This window comes from Calidris pugnax, unplaced genomic scaffold (assembly GCF_001431845.1).
Source record: "Calidris pugnax isolate Ruff unplaced genomic scaffold, ASM143184v1 scaffold81, whole genome shotgun sequence".
NCBI classification, from domain to species: Eukaryota; Metazoa; Chordata; class Aves; order Charadriiformes; family Scolopacidae; genus Calidris; species Calidris pugnax.
Window position 1 is genome coordinate 402,276 of NW_015090880.1, and position 15,323 is coordinate 417,598.

Genomic DNA, 15,323 nt, shown 5'->3' on the forward strand with positions numbered 1-15,323 from the left:
TTGTTGTCATGGGGAAAGTGAGCGGGGTTTTAAAACATGATAACTAACATGTTTTAATTACCACATTTTTTTTAAAGTATCATTTAGCACCAACTGTAAGCGAAGACAATAATTAACTCTGCTAATTAACACTTGCACAACATGCTGGAATTTTCTGCTGAAAGTCGCAATGTTCTTTTCTGGTGAGGGTGATGTAAAGCGTTGATTTAAGAGGGAAGAGCTGAAAGTCAGAGGGCAAAAGATGAATGGTCCAAGCTCTGAAATGCAGCTCGGAGGAAGCCCTAGAGAAAACAAATCAGATTTAGCTCTTGTTTTCCCAAGGGTCTGTCTTGTCTTCTAAGCATGAGCACAAGCAAGAGGCTCTTGCAACCCAATATTCTTTGGCTTGATTCTCTCAGACCACGTGGTTGTCGAAACTGCTCTTCGGGTCAACGGCAAAAACATTATCCGGGCCAGTTTCACCATCTACGATTGCAAAAGAACTGGAAACATTTACCCGAAGAGAGCGTAAGTGACGCCGGTGTGCGGGCCCACGGGCAGGCGGCCGGCGATGGAGGGGTTGGAGGCCGGGAGGGTGATGGCGAGCAGCCGGACGAGGGTCCCTCCGGCAGGGCTGGTGGGAGAGCACAGCCTCCGTCCCTCCGTCCCTCCATCCCTCCATCCCTTCCTCCCGGCGGGCGGCCGGGGCCTGGCAGGATTTGGCAGGGATTTGGTGGGGGATGCGCTGCCAGGGATTTACAAGGGAGGGTCCTTGCGGCGGCTCGAGCCATCTGGACATGTTGGGTTTTTTTAATTGTGAATGATATTTTTATTTAAAGCTTGTTTTGTTAACCCTTAGGAAGCGGAGCTGGCCCCCCAGGGATCTTTGGGGGGTCTGTGAGGGAGGGTGTGGGGGTCAGATTCCCTCTGCTCTCTCTGCCCTGCCAGCCTGGGGGGGACAGCCACGTACCCCTCGTCAGCACCGTGGGCTGGTGCCACCCACAAAAAGCCATCCACCATTCAGGGGTGTAACAACGGAGCCTGACCAGGGGATCCCCGGGTCCTGCCCGCTGGTGGTCCCACACCCTGCCTGAACAGTGGAGAGCCTTCATGGAACCATAGAACAGTTGGGTTAGAAGGGACCTTGAGGATAATAGGCAGGGACACCTCCCACCAGCCCAGGTTGCTCCAAGCCCCCTCCAACCTGGCCTTGAACCCCTCCAGGGATGGGGCAGCCACAGCTTCTCTGGGCAACCTGGGCCAGGCTCTCACCACCCTCACACCAAACAAGTTCTTCCCCACATCTCAGCTCCATCTCCCCTCTTTCAGTGTCAAATCCCTCCCCCTCCTCCTAGGGCTCCCCTCCCTGATCCAGAGTCCCTCCCCAGCTTTCCTGGAGCCCCTTGAGGGACTGGAAGGGGCTCCAAGGTCTCCCCGGAGCCTTCTCTTCTCCAGGCTGAACCCCCCCAACTCTCTCAGCCCCCCCTCCCAGCAGAGGGGCTCCAGCCCTCCCAGCATCTCCGTGGCCTCCTCTGGCCCCATCCAACAGCTCCATGTCCTTCTGAAGCTGGTGGCAGCACTGGAGGGGGGTCTCCCCAGAGCCCCAGAAGGGCAGAATCCTCCCCCATTGCCCTGCTGGTCACGCTGCTGGGGTGCAGCTCGGGGTGCAGCTCAGGGTGCAGGGGGCTTTCTGGGCTGCCAGTGCATATTGCCAGCTCACGTTGAGCTTCTTATCCACCAACACCCCCAAGTCCTTCTTGGCAGGTCTGCTCTCCATCCCTTCATCCCCCATTCTGTCTTTGTGCTTTGTCAGGTGTGAGGTGACATCTCCTTGGGGAGATGGATGGGTGGAAAAAGCATTTTTTGGGGAGAAAAATGTTTTTCAGTGAGCAGGGGAGGAACTGGAGCCGGTGACTCCTGGTTTGCCATGGCACCATGGGTGATGACACCCTGGAGCTGCCCTCAGAGCGGTGTTGGGGAAGATGGGCTCTGCCTGTGTTTCCCCTCAGCTCCCAGGGAGAGGAGAGGGGAACCAGTGCCGGCCATGGGTCTTTCTGGGCTCTGTTAAATACTGAACCGAATGTGTGAGAATCGATTGCATGTCTGAGGTTTGGCTGCCCTGAGCAGCTTCTCTCACTGCACCGTTGCCGTTTCAGATGCACCAGCTGCCTCTCCACCAGGTGGAAGTGTCACTGGTGCCCCTCCACCTACGCCTGTGTCTCCAACCACTCTCAGTGTGACGATGCACTGCAGATGAAGGTAAGGCCCCTCAGACTGTGCCACCTCGGGACACCTTCTGCATCTCTGTGATGTTTTCGTTCTCCCAGGGATGGATGCAGATGGCCTGGGTTTGGCAGGGGGCAGCTCCAAGGATGGCACTGCCCAGTGTTCCTGGCAGCGCCGGTGAGCTTGGGGCTGAGGCCATCTCAGACTGTCTCACCTCAAGGTCCCCAGGCTGTGCCCAGGGGATGCATTATCTCATGACTCTGGGGGGTCTTCAGGGACTGGTGCTCAATGTGGTCTCAGCCACCCTGAGACTCCTGCACCAGTGGCTGGCACTTTGCTAGCCAGAGTAGTGTGGCCACTGCTCGTCCCGGGCTGGAGTTGGGGCACCCTCCCCTGCAGGTGTCCAGGAGGGGGGATGTGCATGGGGCAAGTAAGGTTGTGCCATGTCGTGCCCAAAAGCATGTGTGTGTGAGGAGCTGGTAGCCCACTGGGAGCATTTGTCTCTCCCAGCAGCCTCCATCCCTTGGCTCTCCATCACCCCTCACATCTGGAGCAAGGCTGCTGTGTCCCTGCATCCTGGGATGCCTGGGTTTGGGCAATACAGTAAATGCAGCAACACTTTACAGTTCATTTAGCTCTGACTGGGCTGTTGGGTATGTTAATAATTTGCTGGAGCACCACTGGTGGTGCTTGTCTAAAGGAGAAAATTGCCCCTTTCCAAATTATAGCATCTAATAACCCAGAGACCCAGTGTGTTCCTGCTTCTGAAATTTAAATTGAAGTTAATTTAAATAAAATTGGCTTTTTAGCAATCAATCTGCCGTAGATCTGAGCCAAGCTTTTACACTGTAAATTGAATATCCCTTTGGCACCAGTGCTCTGCTCTCATCTCGCATCTTCCAGCGGTTCCCTGGGCTTGTTGCCGGCAGGAGTTTGGCCTCGTGTCCAACGTCCCACCCTCCCTGGCTGGGCTGGCCCTGGGGATGGTGTCCCCTCCGGCGAGGAGAAGGTGGGCGGCTGCAAGCGCAGGGGACCAGGAAGGAAACGAGGCCACTCGGTCACAGCTCTGTGTGGTCCTGTCCGGTGTAAAACCCTGGGAAACGTTTCCCATCCCTGCTGGGTGGCAGTGGGCTGACAGCACTGGTGTGTCCTCTGGCTTGTGAAGGGTTTCTGCGAGGGCTGTGCTTCCTGGTGAACGTCTGGCCACTTGTACTGGGCGGATGAGTGGAGCACCCTCCGCTTCCTCAACGTCCCAGGCTTCAGAAAGTATCTGGTGTTGTCTGTTGCTGCCTGGATGGGCGCTGAGCACTGGGAAGCTGTCACTGGTGGCTGCTCCTGGTGTGGGAGCCACGCATGAGGCTGCGTGGTGGGGAGAGCCAGGGCTACCCTCTGGCAGGGATGATTGCGTGTCCTGCCTTAACGATGACCCTGCCTGTCCTTGTGTCCCTGCCTCTGATCTCCTGCTCCAGCAGTACAGTCTGTTTGGATGCTGCACCTGGTTTGGGCACATTTGTGTTTTATTTCTGTGCTGTTCTAAGCCCTCCCTGCTGTTTTCCGTGAGCAGCCTGCAGGATGAGGTGCTCTGTAGCCCTGGAAACATGGTGCCTCGTCCTACAGCCTGAGCTTTCAGTAAACAAACCCTTCCCGGCGTGGCTGCACCTGAAAACGGGTCCGCTGGGAAGCTGGCATCGTAACGGCTTCATCCACAGCATTTTAAACATTCAGACCCTTTGCCCTGATCCAGACGTGAATGATATAATCAGCTGGAAAGCTCTATTTCTAGCCACTGATGAACAGCAGGAGAAGGGGCTGCAAGACGACAAGTTAATCAGTCCTCTAAAGTGTATTTATCTAGCAAGCCATGCCAGCTGCTGCGACATGCAAGGACACACCAGGCCACAGGAGCTTTTGCATGAATTTTCCATTGTAGCCCTGCTGGTTTTATTTTAACTCTTTTGATTCTCCTAGAAGAGGCTTGGGACTGAAACCTCTCTCCAGTGCTTTGCTTTGTTGTTTTCCTTCTCTTATCATGTGCATCTCTGTTATTTAATCTCCTTGTTTAGGCGGCACCAACTGTGCTTGCTTAAGATGAGTGTCCTGATAGAAATGAAGCGTGTTTTCCGCAGTCAAACAAGCACTTCCAGACAGTTCCCTGACCCCCGGCTGGGTCCAGGGAGGGCAAGAGGAAACCTTTTTCTGACTGTGTGTCTGGCACCAGGGACGGGTCCTGCCAGGCATCGTGGCGCTGGGGGCGAGGCTCTGCCATCAGTGGAGTCACCGTGGGGTAGCCCTTAGTGCGAGCGAGAAGGAAATCTGGCCTGCTGCAAATTACTCTGCATAACGGACCAAATATTTTGTTGTCTTTTACCCCAGTGGCTCCACTGTCAAAGGCATTAATCTGGATATACCCTGGGGCAACAGAGAATCTGGCTTGGTTTTTGCTGTAGTTTTGCAGTGTGATTTACATCTCATGAGAGAACAGGATGGGCTTGTCATACAGACTTGAATTCTGAGTCAGCTCCAGTATCTGAGCCATCAGTTTAAAGTAAGGACAAAAGTAGGGGACAGATGACCTTTTAAAATCATTTTTCAGCTTCATTTAGGGCTTTCATTTCAGCCGTCCTGCCGCAGTCCCCTTGCTGCAGCCCCTACAGCTCGTTGTACCCTTTCCCCTGCACACACAAACCCCCGCACACCTCCGAAATGACACTGCGCGGGAGGGAGAGCGGAAATCTCTGCAGGGGCTGTGCAGAAACGCGCATTGCGATGTGCCAGACACGGGCTGCCCACGGGCAGGAGGGGTCACGCCAGCAGATTTGCCGATGTTGGCTGTGGTGCCTCCTTTTAGTGTCATTCCAGCCCTGTCTTCTAGCATTTAAGTGCATGTAATGAATGCCCAGAGTGGCAGCTGAGGAGTGCGTGCCCATTTGCTTTATACCTGGGAGGAGGTTTTTTGCAGCGTGGGAGGATGAAGGTACAGGCTTGGCAGCCCCACCGCCCGGGGACAGGAGCTGCTGATATCGCCGAGCTGGCGGAGGAGCCTGGCAGGAGTGAGGTGGGATTCCTGGTGTCCCCCTCCCTTTGCCAGGCCATGGCCACAGACGAGCCCTCCTGGAAATCCAGCCACCCATTGTGGTTGTCTGATGGCTAGCGGGGGGGGGTGGTTTAAGGCGGTGCCAAAGCTGGTGACTCGGGGGAGGAAGGCTCCATGTGGCATTACTGCTCTGTGCATCACGGTGCCATTTTGGTCTTTCACTTTCTGGGGTTATGGTGTGGTCTGACTTTAAAGATGTAGTGAATTAACCTTATCAGGGGTCCCACGTGTCTTCTTGCCCTGTCACTGAGGATGCTCAGCACGCACCCAGCTAACCTCTCCTTTTTTGGGTCTTGTTTTCTACCTCACAGAAGAAAATAGACTGTCCACGAATTGTACCTGCCTCCCTGGACCCGATGCCCACGGGAGTATCTCGGGATATCACCATCTCGCTGGCTAACGCCACCTTCTCTAAGGTAAGTGAGTTCCTGGAGAGATGGGGAGGGTTCAGATGAGCCTGGGCTGGTGTGCAGCGAGGTGGGCAAAGGGAGTTTAAATACAAGCTGCCTTGGGAGCGGGTGATGGCGTTCGCAGCTGAAATCACTGTATTAACAAAAGATGCTGGTGGAAAGCATCACCTGATGGCGAGGGAGGTTGCGCGGCAAAGCCGAGGGGAGATGCTGTTTGTGCACAGGCATTCTCCGGGGATCTCCCGTAATTAGTGACAAGCTTTTGCGTTTGGTGGAAAAAAGAGGTTTATACATCTTGTAAAACAGTCACGAGAACACAGTGTTTGGGGGACATAGAACTCCTGGTTTCCTGGTGGGTGTGTGCCGCGCTGCGGAGCGTGCTGGTGTCGGTGCCCCGTGTGCCAGCCCGGTCCCATCGCCCCGGCCTCGAGGAAAGGAGAGAGCCCGGGCTTGGGCAGAGCCCTGCGCTGGCTCGGCCACTGCTCGGAGCATGGCATGGGAATGTGTTGTAACTTAACTTCTGGTGGTCACTGCAGAGCTCTTTTTTTTTTTTTTTTTTTTTTTGCAAAAAAAATCCTTTCAGTGAAATTTTCTGGCATGTGAATTGTAATAGGGCAAAAAGCGGGAATGGGTGTCAAATGGTGCCTTTGGAGATGTGTCCCATGTCAGGGGGAACCAGAGGAGGTTGAGGCAGGGAGGCTGGGCACTAGGAAAACACTTGTCTGGGCCCTGGTATATGTAGAAAGGTGCTCTGTGTTGTTTGGGCCAAGTCTTCAGCAGGGCCTGGAGAGGTGCCCCTGCAGAGGGTACTTGCCACTGGAGACAGCTCCTCCTTCCGCAGGGAAAGGAGAGGGTTGGAGATGCTGGTGTCGCTTCCCTGCTCGCTGTGCCAGGGGGCTGCCAGCGCTGTGGGGCACCGCGTCCCCCAGACCTCATCCCCTCTGGTGCAGGGGCAGAAACCAGCTCTCCTCCCCTGGCTGGGGCTGCTCTTCCTGCGCAGGTCTGGCCCCTGCAAAAAGGGATGTGCCTGCCCTAATCAGCAAAAGAGGGCAAGAAACCCTTCTTCCTCTGTGGATGCTGGAGGTGGCTGCAATACAGCCCGGAACCCGATAGGAAATGCAGTCAGCAGGAAAGGGGCCGAGGCACAGCCGCTCCGGGGGGCCAGAGGGGCTCTGACAGTCCAGCTTCCTCCCACCGCCACCCGCACACTGTCCCAGGGCGCCGGAGGGGTTTCCTTCTCTTTTCCTCTCCATGGCAGCACGTGAGCGCTGCCAGAGGTCACAGCATTGGGGCCACGTTCCCCGACACCGTGTTGTTACTTAATATTTGGTGGGCACTGCAGAGCTCTTTTTTTTTTTTTTTTTCTTTTGGCAAAAAAAATCCTTTCAGTGAAATTTTCTGGCATGTGAATTGTAATAGGGCAAAAAGCGGGAATGGGTGTCAAATGGTGCCTTTGGAGATGTGTCCCATGTCAGGGGGAACCAGAGGAGGTTGAGGCAGGGAGGCTGGGCACTAGGAAAACACTTGTCTGGGCCCTGGTATATGTAGAAAGGTGCTCTGTGTTGTTTGGGCCAAGTCTTCAGCAGGGCCTGGAGAGGTGCCCCTGCAGAGGGTACTTGCCACTGGAGACAGCTCCTCCTTCCGCAGGGAAAGGAGAGGGTTGGAGATGCTGGTGTCGCTTCCCTGCTCGCTGTGCCAGGGGGCTGCCAGCGCTGTGGGGCACCGCGTCCCCCAGACCTCATCCCCTCTGGTGCAGGGGCAGAAACCAGCTCTCCTCCCCTGGCTGGGGCTGCTCTTCCTGCGCAGGTCTGGCCCCTGCAAAAAGGGATGTGCCTGCCCTAATCAGCAAAAGAGGGCAAGAAACCCTTCTTCCTCTGTGGATGCTGGAGGTGGCTGCAATACAGCCCGGAACCCGATAGGAAATGCAGTCAGCAGGAAAGGGGCCGAGGCACAGCCGCTCCGGGGGGCCAGAGGGGCTCTGACAGTCCAGCTTCCTCCCACCGCCACCCGCACACTGTCCCAGGGCGCCGGAGGGGTTTCCTTCTCTTTTCCTCTCCATGGCAGCACGTGAGCGCTGCCAGAGGTCACAGCATTGGGGCCACGTTCCCCGACACCGTGGCCACTGCAGGGGCACTGCCTGGGTAGGGGGCGAGGGGCAAGGGACATGGGCCAGCCCACCAAGCCAGAGCTGCTGGGGCACGAGCCATGGGCTGGGGGAGAGCCCAGTTTCCCCCTCGCGGCTGCCTGTGTGTTCCCTGAGCCAGCAGCTGCCTGCCAGGAGTCTGGTGCTTGCTTTTATGTCTTTTATCAGATCTGTCGGTTTTCAAAGGGTGGTTAGACCTCAGTAGTGGTGGAGCATTAACCTGCTTGGAGATAGGATTTTTTTCCTGCAGGATGGGGCACAGCAGTAATTTGGGGCAGGATATCATCCTTATGTTATCAGGAGAACAGCACAGAAAATCTGCCTTTGAACATGCTCCCGGCTGGGTCCTCATTTGAATTAGAGATTTGTTCTGTGCAGTTGTTGGGTGGAGAAGGAAGGTGGATTTGAGCCCAAATCAGAGGCTGGTTTGGGCTGGTTCGGGCAAGGCGGCTTGGGACCACGTTGGCTTCTGGTCTGCTTTGCAGTATGGGCTCCAAACACCCCTGGTCCTGCAGAACCTGGGTACTCCACTGTGGGTGTCACGAGAGTGAAGGCACATCTTCTGGTCTCCATGTGTGCCGTGGGTCAGGCCCATCTCCTGGTCCACGTGTGCCGTGGGTCAGGCACATCTCCTGCTCTGCACCTGCTGCATGTCCCTGGCTCCAGGAGCCCCACGCCTGGAGGTGACATTTTAGAGCAGCCCGTTGGGCAAGAGCAGGGGACAGAGCTTGGCTCCCCACACAATGCTCAGCTTGCAGCAGTTTTGTGTAGAGGTGTGTAACAGGGCAGGATCACAGAGATGGGTTCTGGTCTCCTGTTTGAGTTGAAGGTGGTTTGGGTACTGATGGCAGAAACAGGGTGAGACTTGGCACAAAGCAGCCATTCTGCCCTTGTCTTCCCTCTCCCAGGAGACAGCTCTGGAGTGCCACTTTGGGACAGAGAGGACGTTTGAAGCCCGGTGGGTGAACTCCTCGGCCGTGGAGTGTCTACACGTGCTGGTGAGTTGGGGGGTGAGGCCACCAGCCTCTGCTCCCCCCACGGTGTGGGGCAGGTCCCAGGGCAGGGAGGGTCTTGCCCCCCAAACCTCCCACCCAGTGGCTGGGACACCGCCTCCCCTCTTCCTTCCCTGCACTTCCAGCTGAAAAAAGTTGACTGGGTTCCCCCCTCCAGCAAGAGGCTCTTTGCCTGAGCTGATGCTGCATGGGCGTTCACGAATGGCCGATGCTGCGTTGTCTGCTCCGTGGGTCCTGCAGCTGCAGACCCTGCTTTGCCGGGGCTTGGGAAGGAGCTGCTTGTTTACCTTGCTAAACGGCAAGAGTTCAGTTCAGGCAAAAAAAATTGGCCACCTTTCAGTGTTGCTATTTCTGTAGCTTTTATTCTGAGCTAGGAATTGGCCTGAGAAAACGCTCAGAGGCTCACCGAGGAGCAGCGTGTGGTTGTTGGAGGGCAAACTCTGAAACACAGCAAGCGTTTGGGCTTCCCCCAATGGGAACGCTGTGAGCAGAAGCTGGAGAGGAGCACTTCCCATCACATCACCTGCAGAATTCCGTACTGGAGCCCGGTGCTGAAAATGCGCAGAGTGGCCAGTCTGTTTTCCTGCCTGTTCCTGCTAAAACTAGGGGCAGGCGAGGGCTGTGCTCTCCCTGTGGTGTGCACCGTGCCCCGGTGCCCTGCGTTGGGACCTCAGTAGAACAGTTAAAACAGAGAACAGCCTTCTCTCTGCTAAAGAGGAGACCCTCCTATACTGAGAAGCAGTGGTCAGAGAAGCCTCAGAGGAATGTTAATCCATGTAGTGTGCATATGGAACCTCATATTTACTAAATTTCCTAAGCTTTTGTTTATTTGTTTTTTGTGTGCAGCTTCACACATCAGAAAAAAGCCATCTCTTCCCAGTGAACCTTCAGCTGAAGGACAGACCAGACAGATTTATCGACAGTCCAGAGACGATGACAGGTCTGAGTTGGAAATATTTCTATTCTGCTCTCATCTGGTCAGCTTGAATGACTCTCAAATCCTGGCAAAGTTTATGGGTTCAGGAGCGAGACCATGGCTCAGCCAGGCACAGCTTGGCTCTTTCTCTCAGGCACACAGTGAAAAAGTGTTTGCCTGGAGCGGTGCCCGTGTGTTTGTGCCCAGGACCCCGACGGACGCCTGCAGATGTCCCTTTTGCCCCTGGGGAGAGTCAGGCCCTGTCCTTGAGTGCGGGCAGCAGCTGAGGTCAGGGTGTGCTGGTGTCTTGGTCATGGCAGAGATGTGGGGTGTCCCGGGGTCGGGGACAGATTCCTCCCTGAGGAGATCAGGGACAGGGGAGGGCTCTGCCCTGAGGTCCTTCAGGAATGTGGCATTAAGGTTCAGCACACTGTAAAAACAGAGTCTTTTTTGTTTTTCCCTCCTGTGCTGAGAAAGAATAAAGTGTGTAAACACATTTCACCCCTGGCCCGCTCTGTCTCTGGGAAGAGTGCTCGGATTCCCAAAACGCCCGTGCTGCATCAGCAGAGTGAGGCGGGCAGAGTCAGATGGAGTCTGCTCAGAGGAGGCATGTTGGTGGGACCAGCCTGGCCCGTGGCCCAACGGAGCCCACGCTTGCCCCATGGCCACCTCTCCCCACCCTGGCTGGACGTGGTGCACCCAGCGTGGGCTCTTGCCGGGGCAGCAGCGCCAGGCTCTTCTCCCTCTCAGGACTGTCAGCAGCCATGGGAGGAACTGATTTCCCCTCAGTGCAAATGAGAGCTAGATGCCTGAAGTGAGATTTTCTTTGGAGGATGGCTGTAATAGAGGCGTTAACACCATCAGCCACTGACCCAGGATAAAAAGGTTCCCCTGCAGTAAATCCCAGCATAAAGGAGGCTTATCTTGCAAAACATTCCACTTTGGTGAAATAACCTTTGAAACAGCGGTCATGGGCAGGCATGAGACACAGCTTCCCTGCAGAAAGAGGAGAGTGTCCGTGTGTTTTTGCCGCAGGGGTAGCCCCGAGGAGAGGGCAGGGAGGTCTGAGCTGGGGCTGTTCTGACCGGCCAGAGGGGACCCCTAGTTCTCAGCGTGGGAGGTGCTGGAAGCAGGAGCGGCTGTGGGGAGAGCATGGTGGGATCCCCCCACCTCCCATGTGGAGAAAGAACCGCTCACACAGGCTGTGTTTGCATCCATCTGAATTTGCCAGAATATTTGGAGGTCCCGCGGGACCGTTAGACTGCTCTGGCTCCTCCTCGCCTTGATCAGATTGGTGCAAGGACAATTAGAGAGGCTGACTTGTGAGCAGAGACAGAGATCTGCTGGGCCAGTTATAAACACCGGCATCTTTTTTACTGTCTGTAATGGAATTACTGTTACTAGTGTTTATTATTTCAATATGTATTCGCTTTTATTGTAAACTGCATTTTGGTAGTCCACTGAAGGAGTCCCATCCCTTTGCTGCTGGGTGGAAAACCAGCCAGTGCAAGTCACTGTGTGGACTCCAGAGGAGGTGAAATAAGCTCATTTTTTGGGGGAGAATGGGAGACTCCCTGGGTGCCAGTGATGTTTCCTTAGCACGGACACAGGCAGAAGGCTGACGGCTGAGGGATTCGTTAGCTGCTTATGAAGCGCCTTGAGATCCTCCTGTGAACAGAAGTGCAAAATGTGACGCTTGCTTTGTTTTATGTTCTCCTGCAAAGTCTCCTCTGGGGAATGGGGTGTGAAAGCACTGTTTCCTGAGTGTTTCTGGCTGTTTATCTCAGCGGATGCCCACACTCCGGCAGCAGAAGTCTTTAGGCTGGAGAGGAAACGTAACCCGGGGCACCAGCTAATGAAGAGGTGAAGGCAATGTAGGAAAGTGATGTGGAAGCTGAGCTGAGCAGATCTGAAGGGAGAACTCAATGAAAGGGGCCTGTGGTCACCAGGGGGAAGGAAAGGAACTGTAAACACTGTACAAAGCACTGTAACCATCCGATTTTTGCCAGAGTGTGGAAGCAATGTGATTGCTTTGCTAACAGGATGGAGCCAGCTTTGCCAAGCAGCTTCCCATGTGGATGCTGAGAGTTGGAAACATGTAGCATAAATTGACAAAAGGTTCCGAGTTTGGGTGTTGTTTGTTTTTCGAGGGGAAGAAAAAGGAAAAGAAAGTGCTAAATTATATTGCAGTGAGAACAAGCACCCAGTCCTTCTGGGAAATCTTCAGGATGGCAGCCAAGCGCTGCCTCATCTTGCTGTGTGTGCAAGCTGCTCTGCTCATCCCCTGGATTTTGGGTGTTCCTTGGATTAATGCAACCGGGGGGGTGAGGGTGGGAGAGTAGGGTAGGGGGGTGACTGCCTCAAGCAGAGCAGAGCTATGGCAGCCTGAGGCCAGGGAGCTCATGGTTCTGTTGTCTCTGGTGGTTTAGTGGAGGTGTACAACTGTGCGACCGGCAGCGCCGACTGCTCTCAGTGCCTGGGCAGGGAGGACCTGGGTCACCGCTGCCTCTGGAGCGAGGGCAGCTCCAGCTGCAGGCTGCACAGCGAGCCCCCCCAGCTCTCCGACCTCTGCCCGCCGCCCGAGATCCGCAAGGTAAGACCCCAACACGGCATGGGGGGTGTGCGTGGCATGGCAGGGGGTGAGGGGGCTGAAAGTGGCTGGGGACAACAGGGGAGCCACGCGTTGTCCCTGGCACTGGTCAGGGTCCAGCCCAGCACTGAATTATTCACTGACTTTGTACGCTGTTGAGTCACCTGATGCCAAGGACATCTTTGCTACTGACGAGATCCAATCTTCATCATATTAGTGGGAAAAACAGCAGCACAATCAACATGTCCCAGAGTTCCTGGGGTTGGTAAAAGTGAGAAAGATTTGTAGGGTTGGCTGAAGGATTCTTATCAGGACTAGCGTTTAATGGAGCATGGCTGAAGTGTGAACGTGAGCCCTATCTCCAGGCACATGTGCTCTGCAGTTCTGCTGAGATTAGGAGTGGCAGAGGGACCTTTTGGCATTATGCAGTTTGAAATGAGTTTTATTTAAATTGTAGTTGAATGAATGTTTGTTGGGGGCATTTGGATCTGGGATTCTGCTTAGAGGTATGGCGTGAGCCAACACATTTGTCCCTGACAAATAGCAAATCTTAAATTAAGCTCCCTGGGAAAGGAGAGGCTGGAGAGGCAAAACAGCTAATATGAACAGCGAAATTGGCAGGGATATGGGATTCCTCTTCTTAGTGGGGTGTATAATGATAGCTGCTCAAAACCAGGGTGCTGTAACACTGCATGAAGGGGCTGCAGGATCCCTACTGCCTGCCTCTTCCCTCTCATCACTGCGGGAGAGGGGTGCTCCCCCCGAGCCTGTCCTTCCCCAGCACACGTCAAGCATTATCAGCACCTGGCCAGAAAATAATGGAAGGAAACCACATACCAGCAAATAGCAGCTGGTAAATCCAAATCCTACAGAGTCACGGGAGCAAACAAGCCCTTGCAGAGCCCCCATGGAAGGGAGGGCAATGCAGCAGGTGAAGGACACCCAGCCTGGTGGTGGGTCCTGGCCAGCCCTGGCCGGCTTGGCCAGCTGATGCCACCAGGCATCTTGTGCTGGCTTTGTGTGCCATCACCTTTGCAAAGGGAAAAGAGCCATTTATGAATTGGAGGAATTTGTCTCACATGCTCAGTGATGTGGTCACACTGCCCAGGGATGTCCCTTGCGCAGTGGAACAGCGTCACCCTGTCCCCTCACAGCGGTGGGACAGCGTCACTATATCCCCTCGTGCAGTGGGGTCAGCAGCTGCCAGATGAACACCCCGTGGTGCAGGAGATGGATGGGGAACAACCTTCTCCTCCCACGGTGCTGGACTCATCCTGTGCCCCAGGGTGCCGCAGTCCTGGTGTCCTGGCCACGCTCCACACATCAGGACACTTTTTGACTTGTTTTTGTCATGAAGGGCCCTGCTGTGTTCAGGACAGCCCTTAAAAATGTGATGGCAGGACTCTCTTCCCAGCACAGTATCATCCCTCCTCTGGGTTTGTTTCTACCCCAACTCCACTCAGAGCTGTGGCGTGGAAGGAGTGACGTTTCACCCAGACGTGTTTGAAGCTGGAGTAATCCCTGACCAAACCTAGCACAAAATCATAGAATCATAGAATGGTTCGGGTTGGAAGGGACCTTAAAGTCTCCCCAGTCCCACCCCCTGCCCTGGGCAGGGACACCTCCCACCAGCCCAGGTTGCTCCAAGCCCCCTCCAACCTGGCTTTGGACCCCTCCAGGGATGGGGCAGCCACAGCTTCTCTGGGCAACCTGGGCCAGGCTCTCACCACCCTCATAGTGACAATCTTCTTCCTGAGATCCCATCTAAATGTATCTTATGGCTTCTTGTTTGCAAAGCTGCAGTTAGGGGAGCGTGGCATCAGGCACGCTGTGTGGGGAGCAGGAGTGTGAGGGGCCATTTGGTCTTCTTCATGGGGGGCCAAGTGGGATGTGGACACAGGTACGGGCTCAGGGATGAAGGACAGAAGCTTCCTGGTGGTTCCCTAATGACCTTTCCTGCAGATCGAGCCGCTGCGCGGGCCGCTGGAGGGGGGCACACTGCTGACCATCCGCGGGAGGAACCTGGGCCGACGCTTCAGCGACGTCCTGGGCGCCGTCAGGATAGGCAGCGTGCAGTGCACCCCGCTGCCCCACAGATACGTCGTCTCTGAGGCGTGAGTCCTGGGGGGGTTGGGGAGGAGGGCCCTGTCCCCCTGGTGTCCCCTGCCCGTGCCTGTCCCCGGGCAGGAGCAGGGCACAGACCTGGCCCAGCTGGGAGGTGGGTGCCCGGTGCCGGCGTTGGTGCTGCAGCCAGCACTGGGCAGCGCGCGGAGGAGGAGGCGACCATGGGCTCTGCCAGGGCTGTGGTGAGGTGACACAACCACCAGCCTTCCCTTTCCCCTCCGCAGGATCGTCTGCCAAACTGGAGAGGCTCAAGAGGCATTTTCTGACGTGGTGACAGTCAACGTGAGCCGGGAAGGGAGGTCCAAGGAGCGGTACTCCTACGTGGTGAGTGGCTGTCCCTGGGACGTTTCTTTGGTGATTCTCATGTTGACGTTCCCTGCACCCCTGAAAACAAAGCTGTAGCCCTGCACCCCAGCTGGCTTAGGAAGAGGGTCTATGACAGAGAGCATCGGGGTCCTGAGGAGCAGCTGGCGTGTCCCCTCCCCTGAGCAAGGTCTGGAGAGGCCAGGCTTGCACGAGAGGCAGGACTGCCACCGGGGTGTCACACATGACCTCCTCCCGGTCTCAGCTCCTGCAGGGGTTTGTCACTTATCCTGGCTGTGTCACTGTTGCTCCTGCCAGAAAAGGGGTCTCAGTTTTCTTTCTCCTCTTTTGCTAAAGCGGTGTTACTGCCTGTGAGATTTTTTGAGACTTGCAAAGTCTCTTTGTGCTGTGGAAGTTACGTACCATGGACTCATATTATTCAGAACTGGTATTTTTTTCTGCAGAGATTGTCTTAGTTTTTGCATGGGAATAATGTGCAGGGATTAGACTTGAGCTAACACCGTG

At 55.4% G+C, this 15,323-nt stretch overlaps 1 protein-coding gene across 1 annotated transcript in view; it reads left to right on the plus strand.

Annotated features, from left to right (window-relative positions):
• Positions 1–15,323, plus strand: part of PLXND1 (plexin D1) — an 85,885-nt gene that overhangs the window by 32,105 nt on the left and 38,457 nt on the right. Inside the window, exons 10-17 of the mRNA XM_014946625.1 lie at positions 399–507; positions 2,136–2,238; positions 5,611–5,715; positions 8,761–8,850; positions 9,712–9,805; positions 12,211–12,374; positions 14,334–14,485; positions 14,720–14,819. Coding sequence (XP_014802111.1) covers positions 399–507; positions 2,136–2,238; positions 5,611–5,715; positions 8,761–8,850; positions 9,712–9,805; positions 12,211–12,374; positions 14,334–14,485; positions 14,720–14,819 — 917 coding nt within the window. The remainder of the gene's footprint in view (positions 1–398; positions 508–2,135; positions 2,239–5,610; positions 5,716–8,760; positions 8,851–9,711; positions 9,806–12,210; positions 12,375–14,333; positions 14,486–14,719; positions 14,820–15,323) is intronic.